The sequence below is a fragment of the Sinohyriopsis cumingii genome, chromosome 12 (genome assembly GCF_028554795.1).
Source record: "Sinohyriopsis cumingii isolate HCF-2022 chromosome 12, ASM2855479v2, whole genome shotgun sequence".
In the NCBI taxonomy this organism is placed as follows: domain Eukaryota; kingdom Metazoa; phylum Mollusca; class Bivalvia; order Unionida; family Unionidae; genus Sinohyriopsis; species Sinohyriopsis cumingii.
The window spans coordinates 127,449-147,523 of record NC_142972.1 but is presented as its reverse complement, the minus strand read 5'-3'; the positions used below and the strand labels follow the sequence as shown (position 1 = coordinate 147,523).

Here is a 20,075-nt window from a genome sequence, read left to right as displayed (position 1 = left end):
TCTGCTATCAATGCTGGAAGAAACCTCCATTTCTCCTCATAGACTTTCTGCTATCAATGCTGGAAGAAACCTCCATTTCTCCTCATAGACTTTCACGTCATGGGCCTTTTTGCCCAATCAATTCTGTCCCCACTTGTTTACAGAAATATGAAATGTTTCTTCTGTAGGCTTGTTTGATATAAGCCAGACATGCAGGCTAATCACTTCTGGGTTAGGATGGCCAATTTGAATGCATGGTTGTTTCAGCTTGTGTGGCGATGGCATATGAGTTGATCAGATAGCTAAAGTCGAAGCCTGGTCTTAATACTTCAATGCTAAAACAAGCCAAAACACATTAACATCTTCTTCTGTTGGATAAGGTTGGATTTGTGAGGTGGTGGAAGGTCTCCTAACATATATTGTTAAGGTTCTCCTAACATATTTTGAGATGGTAATCTTAACATATTTTGATATGGTACTCCTAACATATTTTGATATAGTACTCCTAATGAATTTTGTCATGAATATAGTAATTATTACATCAATTGATGTATTCCTAAGATATTTTGATATGGTACTCCTAACATATTCTGATATGGTACTCCCAATGTATTTTGATATTGATATAGTACTCATAACATTTTTTTAAGGGGGGCCCCAAGTGGCTGAGTGGTCTAAAGCTCTCTCCGTTATGGATCACTGCCATCTCACATCTGTCTGAGTGGGTTCGAGTCTAGGATTCAGCTAATGTGGGTACATGAGAAAGCTTGCCAGTAGCTTCTTGTGGGTCAGTGGTTCTTCCTGAGGTTTTCCTGGGTTCTTCCTCCAACAGTAATACTGGCCACCATGCATAGTCTATCGTGTGCTGAAAAATGGCATTAAACCGCACAACAACAACATTTTTTGATGTACTCCTAACATATCTTTATATGGTAATCCTAATGAATTTTGACATGAATATAGTAATTATTACATCATTTGATGTATTCCTAAGATATTTTGATATGGTACTCCCAATGTATTTTGATATGGTAGTCCTAATGCCACTGTTTGATGTACTCCTAACATATTTTTATATGGTACTCTCAATGTATTTTGATATGGAAATCCTAATGAATTTTGACATGAATATAGTAATTATTACATCATTTGATGTATTCCTAAGATATTTTGTTATGGTACTCCTACTGTATATTTTGATATGGTAATCCTAACATAATTTGATATGGTACTCCCAATGTATTTTGATATGGATATAGTACTCATAACATTTTTTAATGTACTCCTAACATATCTTGATATGGTACTACAAATGTATTTTGATATTGTAGTCCACCATATAGTTTGATATTGTATTCCTAATGTATATATTGATATGGTACTCCTAACATGTTATATGGTTCTCCATACATATTCTGAAATTGTATTCCTAACATATTTTGATACAGTATTCATGATGTATCTTTTGATATGATACTCCTAATTTTTTTAGATATGGTACTCCTAATGTATCTATTGATATGATACTCCTAATGTATTTAGATATGGTACTCCTAATGTATTTAGATATGATACTCCTAATGTATTTAGATATGGTACTCCTAATATATTTAGATATGATACTCCTAATGTATTTATATATGATACTCCTAAAATATTTAGATATGATATTCCTAATGTATTTAGATATGGTACTCCTAATGTATCTTTTGATATGACACTCCTAAAGTTTATTATGATTCAGAAATGTATTGAAGAAGAAACCGGTTTAGTCATTTAACAGATCCACACAGTTAGCTCTATGTACATTGTTTTATTACTTTTTCAAGTGAATATGAATTAAGTATAATGGCCTTTTATGCAGTGCTGCCCAATGAAAATTTAAGGAAAGCACAAAAATAAAATATAGCAACAACTTTTAATGTAAAAGAAAAATTACAGAAATGAAGAGTAGTAGAAATATAATCAATGATTTCAAGTTATCAATCATGTGACCAAGAATTTAGGACATTAAGTAAAATTGCTAGTGATTATTAGCTTAACTGTGCTTTACCTGCTTGACTAACAGCCTCTTTGATCACACTGGAACCTAACTGTGTTGCGGGAATTGTGGCCAGGCTCCCAAGAAAACTCCCTATGGGTGTTCTAACTGCACTGACAATAACAACTTCCTGAAAATAACAGCAAGACATTAAGATGCCATTTTAATAAACATTCATTCCAAAAGTAAAACAGAATATCATTAAAAGCACATCATCATACATCCACCCAGTATTTAATAGTTCTCTATGTATGCATGAGTGGGGAATGGCTACCTCTGGACATAACTGAATAATGGATTTCAAAAACCTCAACCATTTGTCAATGTAAACCCTGAACAAAACTTAATTTACAGAAACTATTATCTTCTTATTAAATTTACCACGACTGTCACTTCTGGCTTTATGACCCCAAAATCCATATTTCTTTATTACCCTAAGTACAAGCCATCCATAAAATTTATTCAAGGAACTTACATTAGAACAAAAAATATTCAGAAAACCCATTTTTAAAAACCACACAATGACCTTGACCCTTGCTCTTCCTAATCAATTGGTCTCTTTAATACTCCAAGTGCAGATCCTCCACAAATTTTGGTCATGGTATGTGGTCTAAGGTCATTATGCGAAAATAATTTCTCTTCTTTATTACTAACTCTATGGATTGTAGTGTGTGTGGGTATGTGTCTGTCTGTCTGTGTATCTATGTGTGTGTAATTTGGATTTTTAACGTTGCTTTAACAAAATTTCAGTCATATCACTACAATGTCTGCAGTGTAGCAGTTTATAGTGATGCCTAACACTGGGGCATCATGCTGCAGACATGAGGCATCATTTCTCACCCAGGCACATTATCCTGAAACCAGGCCGAACACTTACCTCTTAATCCTGAGCACCTAGCGAGGCAACTGTTACTTCCATTTTTATAAGTTTTTGGTATGATTCAGCCATGGTTCAAACCCGCGACCTCCCACATCTGACGCAGATACTCGAACTACTAGGTTACTAATTAAAGCAAGTACTTTTAATATATAACTATAACTGTAATGAGGCATAAAATGCTAAATAAAATGAAAAAAGAACTGCAATAGACACTGATATACTTACATTCAGACCAGCAATTTTAGTGAAATGTCGCAGGAGTTTCAACCCTGATTTGGTCTGCAAAGATATATAAAGAGTGTGCATTTATTTTATTCTAAATATGCTGTATAATCTGTGTATTAATTTTACTCATAAATAAGACCCAAAAGAAGAAGAAAAAAAAAACTCTGTTTTCACCGTATGTTTTACCTGCAAACCCTACAATTTTTCTGACCATAAACTTTTTAGCAATGATCCCTTGATGGGACTGATGCTCTGCTGTTGAAAAGAATCCAAGATAAATCCATATCTTCTTTTTAACTAATGAGTATCAAAAACTATCCCTGATATTACCAAGTGATAAGATTTTCAAATTAGCCACATGCATACTGAATTTATGATTGGCACCATTTTCATTCAGGACAAACTAGACACCATTTTAAGAATTTCAGTGAAAATCCCATGCTGAGATGACCATCCATTCAGGAGAATTAGTGACATGATTTCAATATGTCCAATGTGGCCATCCATATTTGAGGTCAGATCTACACCAATTTTAATCAGAAATCAACTTGATATCATAATTAGTCTTCTGGTTGAAACATCCAGCTTAAATGACTGTCCTTTTAGTGCAAGTAGTAATAATATTTTTAAATGGTTATCGTGTTGGTCATACTATCTATCAGACTGGCAAACTGACAAACACATGGTGGATGATTGACAACAGGCCATCTCATAAGCTCTTCTGGTCTATGAAAAATAAAACTAACAAACACACAAACAAATTAATGTTATGACCAGTATGGATTTCACAGTATGTAACAGTGCTAGAGATGCTCATTAGGGTTTCTTAACATTTCTATGTGCCTGCTGGACACAGACTAGAAAGCATCATTTAATAAGGGCACAGTTCACTAATCATGGTCTGCTTAAAATTTACTCTGAGTTATATCAAACACATGCAAATTATTTCATTGTGCCTATCTAACAATGAGTTATAACAAACCCATGCAAATTATTTCAGTAAGAAGTGCATGTCTAACTATGAGTTGTATCAAACCCATGCAAATTATTTCAGTAGTGAGTGCATATCTATGAGTTATACCAAACCCATGCAAATTATTTCAGTAGTGAGTGCATATCTATGAGTTATACCAAACCCATGCAAATTATTTCAGTAAGTAGTGCATATCTAACTATGAGTTATACCAAACCCATGCAAATTATTTCAGTAGTGAGTGCATATCTATGAGTTATACCAAACCCATGCAAATTATTTCAGTAAGTAGTGCATATATAACAATGAGTTATAACAAACCCATGCAAATTATTTCAGTAAGTAGTGCATATCTAACTATGAGTTGTATCAAACCCATGCAAGCTATTTCAGTAGTGAGTGCATATCTTACAATGAGTTATACAGTAAGTAGTGCATATCTAACTATGAGTTATACCAAACCCATGCAAATTATTTCAGTAGTGAGTGCATATCTATGAGTTATACCAAACCCATGCAAATTATTTCAGTAAGTAGTGCATATCTAACTATGAGTTATACCAAACCCATGCAAATTATTTCAGTAAGTAGTGCATATCTAACTGAGTTATATCAAACCCATGCAAATTATTTCAGTAGTGAGTGCATATCTAACTATGAGTTATATCAAACCCATGCAAATTATTTCAGTAGTGAGTGCATATCTATGAGTTATACCAAACCCATGCAAATTATTTCAGTAAGTAGTGCATATCTAACTATGAGTTATACCAAACCCATGCAAATTATTTCAGTAAGTAGTGCATATCTAACTATGAGTTATATCAAACCCATGCAAATTATTTCAGTAGTGAGTGCATATCTATGAGTTATATCAAACCCATGCAAATTATTTCAGTAAGTAGTGCATATCTAACTATGAGTTATATCAAACCCATGCAAATTATTTCAGTAGTGAGTGCATATCTAACTATGAGTTATATCAAACCCATGCAAATTATTTCAGTAGTGAGTGCATATCTAACTATGAGTTATATCAAACCCATGCAAATTATTTCAGTAGTGAGTGCATATCTAACTATGAGTTATATCAAACCCATGCAAATTATTTCAGTAGTGAGTGCATATCTATGAGTTGTATCAAACCCATGCAAATTATTTCAATAGTGAGTGCATATCTAACAATGAGTTGTATCAAACCCATGCAAATTATTTCAGTAGTGAGTGCATATCTAAGAATGAGTTATATTAAACCCATGAAGATTATTTCAGTAAGTAGTGCATATCTAACTATGAGTTATATCAAACCCATTCAAATTATTTCAGTAAGTAGTGCATATCTAACTATGAGTTATATCAAACCCATTCAAATTATTTCAGTAGTGAGTGCATATCTAAGAATGAGTTATATTAAACCCATGAAGATTATCTCAGTAAGTAGTGCATATCTAACTATGAGTTATATCAAACCCATTCAAATTATTTCAGTAAGTAGTGCATATCTAACTATGAGTTATATCAAACCCATTCAAATTATTTCAGTAAGTAGTGCATATCTAACTATGAGTTATATCAAACCCATTCAAATTATTTCAGTAACTAGTGCATATCTAACTATGAGTTGTATCAAACCCATTCAAATTATTTCAGTAAGTAGTGCATATCTAACTATGAGTTATATCAAACCCATTCAAATTATTTCAGTAAGTAGTGCATATCTAACTATGAGTTGTATCAAACCCATGCAAATTATTTCAGTAGTGAGTGCATATCTAACTATGAGTTGTATCAAACCCATGCAAATTATTTCAGTAAGTAGTGCATATCTTACAATGAGTTGTATCAAACCCATGCAAATTATTTCAGTAGTGAGTGCATATCTAACTATGAGTTGTATCAAACCCATGCAAATTATTTCAGTAGTGAGTGCATATCTAACTATGAGTTATATCAAACCCATGCAAATTATTTCAGTAGTGAGTGCATATCTAACTATGAGTTGTATCAAACCCATGCAAATTATTTCAGTAGTGAGTGCATATCTAACTATGAGTTATATCAAACCCATGCAAATTATTTCAGTAGTGAGTGCATATCTAACTATGAGTTATATCAAACCCATGCAAATTATTTCAGTAAGTAGTGCATATCTAACTATGAGTTATATCAAACCCATTCAAATTATTTCAGTAGTGAGTGCATATCTAACTATGAGTTATATCAAACCCATGCAAATTATTTCAGTAAGTAGTGCATATCTAACTATGAGTTATATCAAACCCATGCAAATTATTTCAGTAGTGAGTGCATATCTAACTATGAGTTATATCAAACCCATGCAAATTATTTCAGTAAGTAGTGCATATCTAACTATGAGTTGTATCAAACCCATGCAAATTATTTCAGTAGTGAGTGCATATCTAACTATGAGTTATATCAAACCCATGCAAATTATTTCAGTAAGTAGTGCATATCTAACTATGAGTTGTATCAAACCCATTCAAATTATTTCAGTAAGTAGTGCATATCTAACTATGAGTTATATCAAACCCATTCAAATTATTTCAGTAAGTAGTGCATATCTAACTATGAGTTATATCAAACCCATGCAAATTATTTCAGTAAGTAGAGCATATCTAACTATGAGTTATACCAAACACATTCAAATTATTTCAGTAAGTAGTGCATATCTAACTATGAGTTATAACAAACCCATGCAAATTATTTCAGTAAGTAGTGCATATCTAACTATGAGTTATAACAAACCCATGCAAATTATTTCAGTAAGTAGTGCATATCTAACTATGAGTTGTATCAAACCCATGCAAATTATTTCAGTAGTGAGTTCATATCTAGCTATGAGTTGTATCAAACCCATGCAAATTATTTCAGTAAGTAGTGCATATCTAACTATGAGTTATACCAAACCCATTCAAATTATTTCAGTAAGCAGTGCATATCTAACTATGAGTTATAACAAACCCATGCAAATTATTTCAATAAGTAGTGCATATCTAACTATGAGTTGTATCAAACCCATGCAAATTATTTCAGTAAGTAGTGCATATCTAACTATGAGTTATATCAAACCCATGCAAATTATTTCAGTAAGTAGTGCATATCTAACTATGAGTTATACCAAACCCATTCAAATTATTTCAGTAAGTAGTGCATATCTAACTATGAGTTATAACAAACCCATGCAAATTATTTCAGTAAGTAGTGCATATCTAACTATGAGTTATAACAAACCCATGCAAATTATTTCAGTAAGTAGTGCATATCTAACTATGAGTTGTATCAAACCCATGCAAATTATTTCAGTAGTGAGTGCATATCTAACTATGAGTTGTATCAAACCCATGCAAATTATTTCAGTAAGTAGTGCATATCTAACTATGAGTTATACCAAACCCATTCAAATTATTTCAGTAAGTAGTGCATATCTAACTATGAGTTATAACAAACCCATGCAAATTATTTCAGTAAGTAGTGCATATCTAACTATGAGTTATAACAAACCCATGCAAATTATTTCAGTAAGTAGTGCATATCTAACTATGAGTTGTATCAAACCCATGCAAATTATTTCAGTAGTGAGTGCATATCTAACTATGAGTTGTAACAAACCCATGCAAATTATTTCAGTAGGGAGTGCATATCTAACTATGAGTTATATCAAACCCATGCAAATTATTTCAGCAAGTAGTGCATATCTAACTATGAGTTCTATCAAACCCATGCAAATTATTTCAGTAGTGAGTGCATATCTAACTATGAGTTATATCAAACCCATGCAAATTATTTCAGTAAGTAGTGCATATCTAACTATGAGTTATACCAAACCCATTCAAATTATTTCAGTAAGTAGTGCATATCTAACTATGAGTTATAACAAACCCATGCAAATTATTTCAGTAAGTAGTGCATATCTAACTATGAGTTATAACAAACCCATGCAAATTATTTCAGTAAGTAGTGCATATCTAACTATGAGTTGTATCAAACCCATGCAAATTATTTCAGTAGTGAGTGCATATCTAACTATGAGTTGTAACAAACCCATGCAAATTATTTCAGTAGTGAGTGCATATCTAACTATGAGTTATATCAAACCCATGCAAATTATTTCAGCAAGTAGTGCATATCAAACTATGAGTTATATCAAACCCATGCAAATTATTTCAGCAAGTAGTGCATATCTAACTATGAGTTGTATCAAACCCATGCAAATTATTTCAGTAGTGAGTGCATATCTAACTATGAGTTGTATCAAACCCATGCAAATTATTTCAGTAAGTAGTGCATATCTAACTATGAGTTGTATCAAACCCATGCAAATTATTTCAGTAGTGAGTGCATATCTAACTATGAGTTGTATCAAACCCATGCAAATTATTTCAGTAAGTAGTGCATATCTAACTATGAGTTGTATCAAACCCATGCAAATTATTTCAGTAGTGAGTGCATATCTAACTATGACTTATATCAAACCCATGCAAATTATTTCAGTAAGTAGTGCATATCTAACTATGAGTTGTATCAAACCCATGCAAATTATTTCAGTAGTGAGTGCATATCTAACTATGAGTTGTATCAAACCCATGCAAATTATTTCAGTAAGTAGTGCATATCTAACTATGAGTTATATCAAACCCATGCAAATTATTTCAGTAGTGAGTGCATATCTAACTATGAGTTGTATCAAACCCATGCAAATTATTTCAGTAGTGAGTGCATATCTAACTATGAGTTATATCAAACCCATGCAAATTATTTCAGTAGTGAGTGCATATCTAACTATGAGTTATATCAAACCCATGCAAATTATTTCAGTAAGTAGTGCATATCTAACTATGAGTTGTATCAAACCCATGCAAATTATTTCAGTAGTGAGTGCATATCTAACTATGAGTTGTATCAAACCCATGCAAATTATTTCAGTAAGTAGTGCATATCTAACTATGAGTTATATCAAACCCATGCAAATTATTTCAGTAAGTAGTGCATATCTTACAATGAGTTGTATCAAACCCATGCAAATTATTTCAGTAGTGAGTGCATATCTAACTATGAGTTGTATCAAACCCATGCAAATTATTTCAGTAGTGAGTGCATATCTAACTATGAGTTATATCAAACCCATGCAAATTATTTCAGCAAGTAGTGCATATCTAACTATGAGTTCTATCAAACCCATGCAAATTATTTCAGTAGTGAGTGCATATCTAACTATGAGTTGTATCAAACCCATGCAAATTATTTCAGTAAGTAGTGCATATCTAACTATGAGTTATACCAAACCCATTCAAATTATTTCAGTAAGTAGTGCATATCTAACTATGAGTTATAACAAACCCATGCAAATTATTTCAGTAAGTAGTGCATATCTAACTATGAGTTATAACAAACCCATGCAAATTATTTCAGTAAGTAGTGCATATCTAACTATGAGTTGTATCAAACCCATGCAAATTATTTCAGTAGTGAGTGCATATCTAACTATGAGTTGTAACAAACCCATGCAAATTATTTCAGTAGTGAGTGCATATCTAACTATGAGTTATATCAAACCCATGCAAATTATTTCAGCAAGTAGTGCATATCTAACTATGAGTTATATCAAACCCATGCAAATTATTTCAGCAAGTAGTGCATATCTAACTATGAGTTGTATCAAACCCATGCAAATTATTTCAGTAGTGAGTGCATATCTAACTATGAGTTGTATCAAACCCATGCAAATTATTTCAGTAAGTAGTGCATATCTAACTATGAGTTGTATCAAACCCATGCAAATTATTTCAGTAGTGAGTGCATATCTAACTATGAGTTGTATCAAACCCATGCAAATTATTTCAGTAAGTAGTGCATATCTAACTATGAGTTGTATCAAACCCATGCAAATTATTTCAGTAGTGAGTGCATATCTAACTATGAGTTATATCAAACCCATGCAAATTATTTCAGTAAGTAGTGCATATCTAACTATGAGTTGTATCAAACCCATGCAAATTATTTCAGTAAGTAGTGCATATCTAACTATGAGTTATATCAAACCCATGCAAATTATTTCAGTAGTGAGTGCATATCTAACTATGAGTTGTATCAAACCCATGCAAATTATTTCAGTAGTGAGTGCATATCTAACTATGAGTTATATCAAACCCATGCAAATTATTTCAGTAGTGAGTGCATATCTAACTATGAGTTATATCAAACCCATGCAAATTATTTCAGTAAGTAGTGCATATCTAACTATGAGTTGTATCAAACCCATGCAAATTATTTCAGTAGTGAGTGCATATCTAACTATGAGTTGCATCAAACCCATGCAAATTATTTCAGTAAGTAGTGCATATCTAACTATGAGTTGTATCAAACCCATGCAAATTATTTCAGTAGTGAGTGCATATCTAACTATGAGTTATATCAAACCCATGCAAATTATTTCAGTAAGTAGTGCATATCTAACTATGAGTTGTATCAAACCCATGCAAATTATTTCAGTAGTGAGTGCATATCTAACTATGAGTTGTATCAAACCCATGCAAATTATTTCAGTAAGTAGTGCATATCTAACTATGAGTTATATCAAACCCATGCAAATTATTTCAGTAGTGAGTGCATATCTAACTATGAGTTGTATCAAACCCATGCAAATTATTTCAGTAGTGAGTGCATATCTAACTATGAGTTATATCAAACCCATGCAAATTATTTCAGTAGTGAGTGCATATCTAACTATGAGTTGTATCAAACCCATGCAAATTATTTCAGTAGTGAGTGCATATCTAACGATGAGTTATATCAAACCCATGCAAATTATTTCAGTAGTGAGTGCATATCTAACTATGAGTTATATCAAACCCATGCAAATTATTTCAGTAAGTAGTGCATATCTAACTATGAGTTGTATCAAACCCATGCAAATTATTTCAGTAGTGAGTGCATATCTAACTATGAGTTGTATCAAACCCATGCAAATTATTTCAGTAAGTAGTGCATATCTAACTATGAGTTATATCAAACCCATGCAAATTATTTCAGTAAGTAGTGCATATCTTACAATGAGTTGTATCAAACCCATGCAAATTATTTCAGTAGTGAGTGCATATCTAACTATGAGTTGTATCAAACCCATGCAAATTATTTCAGTAGTGAGTGCATATCTAACTATGAGTTATATCAAACCCATGCAAATTATTTCAGCAAGTAGTGCATATCTAACTATGAGTTCTATCAAACCCATGCAAATTATTTCAGTAGTGAGTGCATATCTAACTATGAGTTGTATCAAACCCATGCAAATTATTTCAGTAAGTAGTGCATATCTAACTATGAGTTATACCAAACCCATTCAAATTATTTCAGTAAGTAGTGCATATCTAACTATGAGTTATAACAAACCCATGCAAATTATTTCAGTAAGTAGTGCATATCTAACTATGAGTTATAACAAACCCATGCAAATTATTTCAGTAAGTAGTGCATATCTAACTATGAGTTGTATCAAACCCATGCAAATTATTTCAGTAGTGAGTGCATATCTAACTATGAGTTGTAACAAACCCATGCAAATTATTTCAGTAGTGAGTGCATATCTAACTATGAGTTATATCAAACCCATGCAAATTATTTCAGCAAGTAGTGCATATCTAACTATGAGTTATATCAAACCCATGCAAATTATTTCAGCAAGTAGTGCATATCTAACTATGAGTTGTATCAAACCCATGCAAATTATTTCAGTAGTGAGTGCATATCTAACTATGAGTTGTATCAAACCCATGCAAATTATTTCAGTAAGTAGTGCATATCTAACTATGAGTTGTATCAAACCCATGCAAATTATTTCAGTAGTGAGTGCATATCTAACTATGAGTTGTATCAAACCCATGCAAATTATTTCAGTAAGTAGTGCATATCTAACTATGAGTTGTATCAAACCCATGCAAATTATTTCAGTAGTGAGTGCATATCTAACTATGAGTTATATCAAACCCATGCAAATTATTTCAGTAAGTAGTGCATATCTAACTATGAGTTGTATCAAACCCATGCAAATTATTTCAGTAAGTAGTGCATATCTAACTATGAGTTATATCAAACCCATGCAAATTATTTCAGTAGTGAGTGCATATCTAACTATGAGTTGTATCAAACCCATGCAAATTATTTCAGTAGTGAGTGCAGATCTAACTATGAGTTATATCAAACCCATGCAAATTATTTCAGTAGTGAGTGCATATCTAACTATGAGTTATATCAAACCCATGCAAATTATTTCAGTAAGTAGTGCATATCTAACTATGAGTTGTATCAAACCCATGCAAATTATTTCAGTAGTGAGTGCATATCTAACTATGAGTTGTATCAAACCCATGCAAATTATTTCAGTAAGTAGTGCATATCTAAGTATGAGTTGTATCAAACCCATGCAAATTATTTCAGTAGTGAGTGCATATCTAACTATGAGTTGTATCAAACCCATGCAAATTATTTCAGTAAGTAGTGCATATCTAACTATGAGTTATATCAAACCCATGCAAATTATTTCAGTAGTGAGTGCATATCTAACTATGAGTTGTATCAAACCCATGCAAATTATTTCAGTAGTGAGTGCATATCTAACTATGAGTTATATCAAACCCATGCAAATTATTTCAGTAGTGAGTGCATATCTAACTATGAGTTATATCAAACCCATGCAAATTATTTCAGTAAGTAGTGCATATCTAACTATGAGTTGTATCAAACCCATGCAAATTATTTCAGTAGTGAGTGCATATCTAACTATGAGTTGTATCAAACCCATGCAAATTATTTCAGTAAGTAGTGCATATCTAACTATGAGTTATATCAAACCCATGCAAATTATTTCAGTAAGTAGTGCATATCTTACAATGAGTTGTATCAAACCCATGCAAATTATTTCAGTAGTGAGTGCATATCTAACTATGAGTTGTATCAAACCCATGCAAATTATTTCAGTAGTGAGTGCATATCTAACTATGAGTTATATCAAACCCATGCAAATTATTTCAGCAAGTAGTGCATATCTAACTATGAGTTCTATCAAACCCATGCAAATTATTTCAGTAGTGAGTGAATATCTAACTATGAGTTGTATCAAACCCATGCAAATTATTTCAGTAAGTAGTGCATATCTAACTATGAGTTATACCAAACCCATTCAAATTATTTCAGTAAGTAGTGCATATCTAACTATGAGTTATAACAAACCCATGCAAATTATTTCAGTAAGTAGTGCATATCTAACTATGAGTTATAACAAACCCATGCAAATTATTTCAGTAAGTAGTGCATATCTAACTATGAGTTGTATCAAACCCATGCAAATTATTTCAGTAGTGAGTGCATATCTAACTATGAGTTGTAACAAACCCATGCAAATTATTTCAGTAGTGAGTGCATATCTAACTATGAGTTATATCAAACCCATGCAAATTATTTCAGCAAGTAGTGCATATCTAACTATGAGTTATATCAAACCCATGCAAATTATTTCAGCAAGTAGTGCATATCTAACTATGAGTTGTATCAAACCCATGCAAATTATTTCAGTAGTGAGTGCATATCTAACTATGAGTTGTATCAAACACATGCAAATTATTTCAGTAAGTAGTGCATATCTAACTATGAGTTGTATCAAACCCATGCAAATTATTTCAGTAGTGAGTGCATATCTAACTATGAGTTGTATCAAACCCATGCAAATTATTTCAGTAAGTAGTGCATATCTAACTATGAGTTGTATCAAACCCATGCAAATTATTTCAGTAGTGAGTGCATATCTAACTATGAGTTATATCAAACCCATGCAAATTATTTCAGTAAGTAGTGCATATCTAACTATGAGTTGTATCAAACCCATGCAAATTATTTCAGTAAGTAGTGCATATCTAACTATGAGTTATATCAAACCCATGCAAATTATTTCAGTAGTGAGTGCATATCTAACTATGAGTTGTATCAAACCCATGCAAATTATTTCAGTAGTGAGTGCATATCTAACTATGAGTTATATCAAACCCATGCAAATTATTTCATTAGTGAGTGCATATCTAACTATGAGTTATATCAAACCCATGCAAATTATTTCAGTAAGTAGTGCATATCTAACTATGAGTTGTATCAAACCCATGCAAATTATTTCAGTAGTGAGTGCATATCTAACTATGAGTTGTATCAAACCCATGCAAATTATTTCAGTAAGTAGTGCATATCTAACTATGAGTTGTATCAAACCCATGCAAATTATTTCAGTAGTGAGTGCATATCTAACTATGAGTTATATCAAACCCATGCAAATTATTTCAGTAAGTAGTGCATATCTAACTATGAGTTGTATCAAACCCATGCAAATTATTTCAGTAGTGAGTGCATATCTAACTATGAGTTGTATCAAACCCATGCAAATTATTTCAGTAAGTAGTGCATATCTAACTATGAGTTATATCAAACCCATGCAAATTATTTCAGTAGTGAGTGCATATCTAACTATGAGTTGTATCAAACCCATGCAAATTATTTCAGTAGTGAGTGCATATCTAACTATGAGTTATATCAAACCCATGCAAATTATTTCAGTAGTGAGTGCATATCTAACTATGAGTTATATCAAACCCATGCAAATTATTTCAGTAGTGAGTGCATATCTAACTATGAGTTATATCAAACCCATGCAAATTATTTCAGTAAGTAGTGCATATCTAACTATGAGTTGTATCAAACCCATGCAAATTATTTCAGTAGTGAGTGCATATCTAACTATGAGTTGTATCAAACCCATGCAAATTATTTCAGTAGTGAGTGCATATCTAACTATGAGTTGTATCAAACCCATGCAAATTATTTCAGTAAGTAGTGCATATCTAACTATGAGTTGTATCAAACCCATGCAAATTATTTTAGTAAGTAGTGCATATCTAACTATGAGTTGTATCAAACCCATGCAAATTATTCCAGTAGTGAGTGCATATCTAACTATGAGTTATATCAAACCCATGCAAATTATTTTAGTAAGTAGTGCATATCTAACTATGAGTCGTATCAAACCCATGCAAATTATTCCAGTAGTGAGTGCATATCTAACTATGAGTTATATCAAACCCATGCAAATTATTTCAGTAGTGAGTGCATATCTTACAATGAGTTATATCAAACCCATTCAAATTATTTCATTAAGTAGTGCATATCTAACTATGAGTTGTATCAAACCCATGCAAATTATTTCAGCAGTGAGTGCATATCTAACTATGAGTTGTATCAAACCCATGCAAATTATTTCAGTAGTGAGTGCATATCTAACTATGAGTTGTATCAAACCCATGCAAATTATTTCAGTAAGTAGTGCATATCTAACTATGAGTTGTATCAAACCCATGCAAATTATTTTAGTAAGTAGTGCATATCTAACTATGAGTTGTATCAAACCCATGCAAATTATTCCAGTAGTGAGTGCATATCTAACTATGAGTTATATCAAACCCATGCAAATTATTTTAGTAAGTAGTGCATATCTAACTATGAGTCGTATCAAACCCATGCAAATTATTCCAGTAGTGAGTGCATATCTAACTATGAGTTATATCAAACCCATGCAAATTATTTCAGTAGTGAGTGCATATCTTACAATGAGTTATATCAAACCCATTCAAATTATTTCAGTAAGTAGTGCATATCTAACTATGAGTTATATCAAACCCATGCAAATTATTTCAGTAGTGAGTGCATATCTAACTATGAGTTATATCAAACCCATGCAAATTATTTCAGTAGTGAGTGCATATCTAACTATGAGTTATATCAAACCCATGCAAATTATTTCAGTAGTGAGTGCATATCTAACTATGAGTTATATCAAACCCATGCAAATTATTTCAGCAAGTAGTGCATATCTAACTATGAGTTATATCAAACCCATGCAAATTATTTCAGCAAGTAGTGCATATCTAACTATGAGTTGTATCAAACCCATGCAAATTATTTCAGTAGTGAGTGCATATCTAACTATGAGTTGTATCAAACCCATGCAAATTATTTCAGTAAGTAGTGCATATCTAACTATGAGTTGTATCAAACCATTGCAAATTATTTCAGTAGTGAGTGCATATCTAATTATGAGTTCTATCAAACCCATGCAAATTATTTCAGTAAGTAGTGCATATCTAACTATGAGTTGTATCAAACCCATGCAAATTATTTCAGTAGTGAGTGCATATCTAACTATGAGTTATATCAAACCCATGCAAATTATTTCAGTAAGTAGTGCATATCTAACTATGAGTTGTATCAAACCCATGCAAATTATTTCAGTAGTGAGTGCATATCTAACTATGAGTTGTATCAAACCCATGCAAATTATTTCAGTAAGTAGTGCATATCTAACTATGAGTTATATCAAACCCATGCAAATTATTTCAGTAGTGAGTGCATATCTAACTATGAGTTGTATCAAACCCATGCAAATTATTTCAGTAGTGAGTGCATATCTAACTATGAGTTATATCAAACCCATGCAAATTATTTCAGTAGTGAGTGCATATCTAACTATGAGTTATATCAAACCCATGCAAATTATTTCAGTAAGTAGTGCATATCTAACTATGAGTTGTATCAAACCCATGCAAATTATTTCAGTAGTGAGTGCATATCTAACTATGAGTTGCATCAAACCCATGCAAATTATTTCAGTAAGTAGTGCATATCTAACTATGAGTTATATCAAACCCATGCAAATTATTTCAGTAAGTAGTGCATATCTTACAATGAGTTGTATCAAACCCATGCAAATTATTTCAGTAGTGAGTGCATATCTAACTATGAGTTGTATCAAACCCATGCAAATTATTTCAGTAGTGAGTGCATATCTAACTATGAGTTATATCAAACCCATGCAAATTATTTCAGCAAGTAGTGCATATCTAACTATGAGTTGTATCAAACCCATGCAAATTATTTCAGTAGTGAGTGCATATCTAACTATGAGTTGTATCAAACCCATGCAAATTATTTCAGTAAGTAGTGCATATCTAACTATGAGTTATACCAAACCCATTCAAATTATTTCAGTAAGTAGTGCATATCTAACTATGAGTTATAACAAACCCATGCAAATTATTTCAGTAAGTAGTGCATATCTAACTGAGTTATAACAAACCCATGCAAATTATTTCAGTAAGTAGTGCATATCTAACTATGAGTTGTATCAAACCCATGCAAATTATTTCAGTAGTGAGTGCATATCTAACTATGAGTTGTAACAAACCCATGCAAATTATTTCAGTAGTGAGTGCATATCTAACTATGAGTTATATCAAACCCATGCAAATTATTTCAGCAAGTAGTGCATATCTAACTATGAGTTATATCAAACACATGCAAATTATTTCAGCAAGTAGTGCATATCTAACTATGAGTTGTATCAAACCCATGCAAATTATTTCAGTAGTGAGTGCATATCTAACTATGAGTTGTATCAAACCCATGCAAATTATTTCAGTAAGTAGTGCATATCTAACTATGAGTTGTATCAAACCCATGCAAATTATTTCAGTAGTGAGTGCATATCTAACTATGAGTTGTATCAAACCCATGCAAATTATTTCAGTAAGTAGTGCATATCTAACTATGAGTTGTATCAAACCCATGCAAATTATTTCAGTAGTGAGTGCATATCTAACTATGAGTTATATCAAACCCATGCAAATTATTTCAGTAAGTAGTGCATATCTAACTATGAGTTGTATCAAACCCATGCCAATTATTTCAGTAAGTAGTGCATATCTAACTATGAGTTGTATCAAACCCATGCAAATTATTTCAGTAAGTAGTGCATATCTAACTATGAGTTATATCAAACCCATGCAAATTATTTCAGTAGTGAGTGCATATCTAACTATGAGTTGTATCAAACCCATGCAAATTATTTCAGTAGTGAGTGCATATCTAACTATGAGTTATATCAAACCCATGCAAATTATTTCAGTAAGTAGTGCATATCTAACTATGAGTTGTATCAAACCCATGCAAATTATTTCAGTAGTGAGTGCATATCTAACTATGAGTTGTATCAAACCCATGCAAATTATTTCAGTAAGTAGTGCAGATCTAACTATGAGTTGTATCAAACCCATGCAAATTATTTCAGTAGTGAGTGCATATCTAACTATGAGTTATATCAAACCCATGCAAATTATTTCAGTAAGTAGTGCATATCTAACTATGAGTTGTATCAAACCCATGCAAATTATTTCAGTAGTGAGTGCATATCTAACTATGAGTTGTATCAAACCCATGCAAATTATTTCAGTAGTGAGTGCATATCTAACTATGAGTTATATCAAACCCATGCAAATTGTTTCAGTAGTGAGTGCATATCTAACTATGAGTTATATCAAACCCATGCAAATTATTTCAGTAGTGAGTGCATATCTAACTATGAGTTATATCAAACCCATGCAAATTATTTCAGTAAGTAGTGCATATCTAACTATGAGTTGTATCAAACCCATGCAAATTATTTCAGTAGTGAGTGCATATCTAACTATGAGTTGTATCAAACCCATGCAAATTATTTCAGTAAGTAGTGCATATCTAACTATGAGTTATACCAAACCCATTCAAATTATTTCAGTAAGTAGTGCATATCTAACTATGAGTTATAACAAACCCATGCAAATTATTTCAGTAAGTAGTGCATATCTAACTGAGTTATAACAAACCCATGCAAATTATTTCAGTAAGTAGTGCATATCTAACTATGAGTTGTATCAAACCCATGCAAATTATTTCAGTAAGTAGTGCATATCTAACTATGAGTTATAACAAACCCATGCAAATTATTTCAGTAGTGAGTGCATATCTATGAGTTATATCAAACCCATGCAAATTATTTCAGCAAGTAGTGCATATCTAACTATGAGTTATATCAAACCCATGCAAATTATTTCAGCAAGTAGTGCATATCTAACTATGAGTTGTATCAAACCCATGCAAATTATTTCAGTAGTGAGTGCATATCTAACTATGAGTTGTATCAAACCCATGCAAATTATTTCAGTAAGTAGTGCATATCTAACTATGAGTTGTATCAAACCCATGCAAATTATTTCAGTAAGTAGTGCATATCTAACTATGAGTTGTATCAAACCCATGCAAATTATTTCAGTAGTGAGTGCATATCTAACTATGAGTTATATCAAACCCATGCAAATTATTTCAGTAAGTAGTGCATATCTAACTATGAGTTGTATCAAACCCATGCCAATTATTTCAGTAGTGAGTGCATATCTAACTATGAGTTGTATCAAACCCATGCAAATTATTTCAGTAAGTAGTGCATATCTAACTATGAGTTATATCAAACCCATGCAAATTATTTCAGTAGTGAGTGCATATCTAACTATGAGTTGTATCAAACCCATGCAAATTATTTCAGTAGTGAGTGCATATCTAACTATGAGTTATATCAAACCCAAGCAAATTATTTCAGTAGTGAGTGCATATCTAACTATGAGTTATATCAAACCCATGCAAATTATTTCAGTAAGTAGTGCATATCTAACTATGAGTTGTATCAAACCCATGCAAATTATTTCAGTAGTGAGTGCATATCTAACTATGAGTTGTATCAAACCCATGCAAATTATTTCAGTAAGTAGTGCATATCTAACTATGAGTTGTATCAAACCCATGCAAATTATTTCAGTAGTGAGTGCATATCTAACTATGAGTTGTATCAAACCCATGCAAATTATTTCAGTAAGTAGTGCATATCTAACTATGAGTTGTATCAAACCCATGCAAATTATTTCAGTAGTGAGTGCATATCTAACTATGAGTTATATCAAACCCATGCAAATTATTTCAGTAAGTAGTGCATATCTAACTATGAGTTGTATCAAACCCATGCCAATTATTTCAGTAGTGAGTGCATATCTAACTATGAG

At 32.1% G+C, this 20,075-nt stretch overlaps 1 protein-coding gene across 1 annotated transcript in view; it reads right to left on the bottom strand.

Moving 5' to 3' along the window:
• Positions 1–20,075, bottom strand: part of LOC149785895 (acetyl-CoA acetyltransferase, mitochondrial-like) — a 78,093-nt gene that overhangs the window by 44,681 nt on the left and 13,337 nt on the right. The window contains exons 2-3 of the mRNA XM_089976104.1: positions 3,126–3,179; positions 2,033–2,150 (exon numbers count right to left, since the gene is read on the bottom strand). Coding sequence (XP_089832230.1) covers positions 2,033–2,150; positions 3,126–3,179 — 172 coding nt within the window. The remainder of the gene's footprint in view (positions 1–2,032; positions 2,151–3,125; positions 3,180–20,075) is intronic.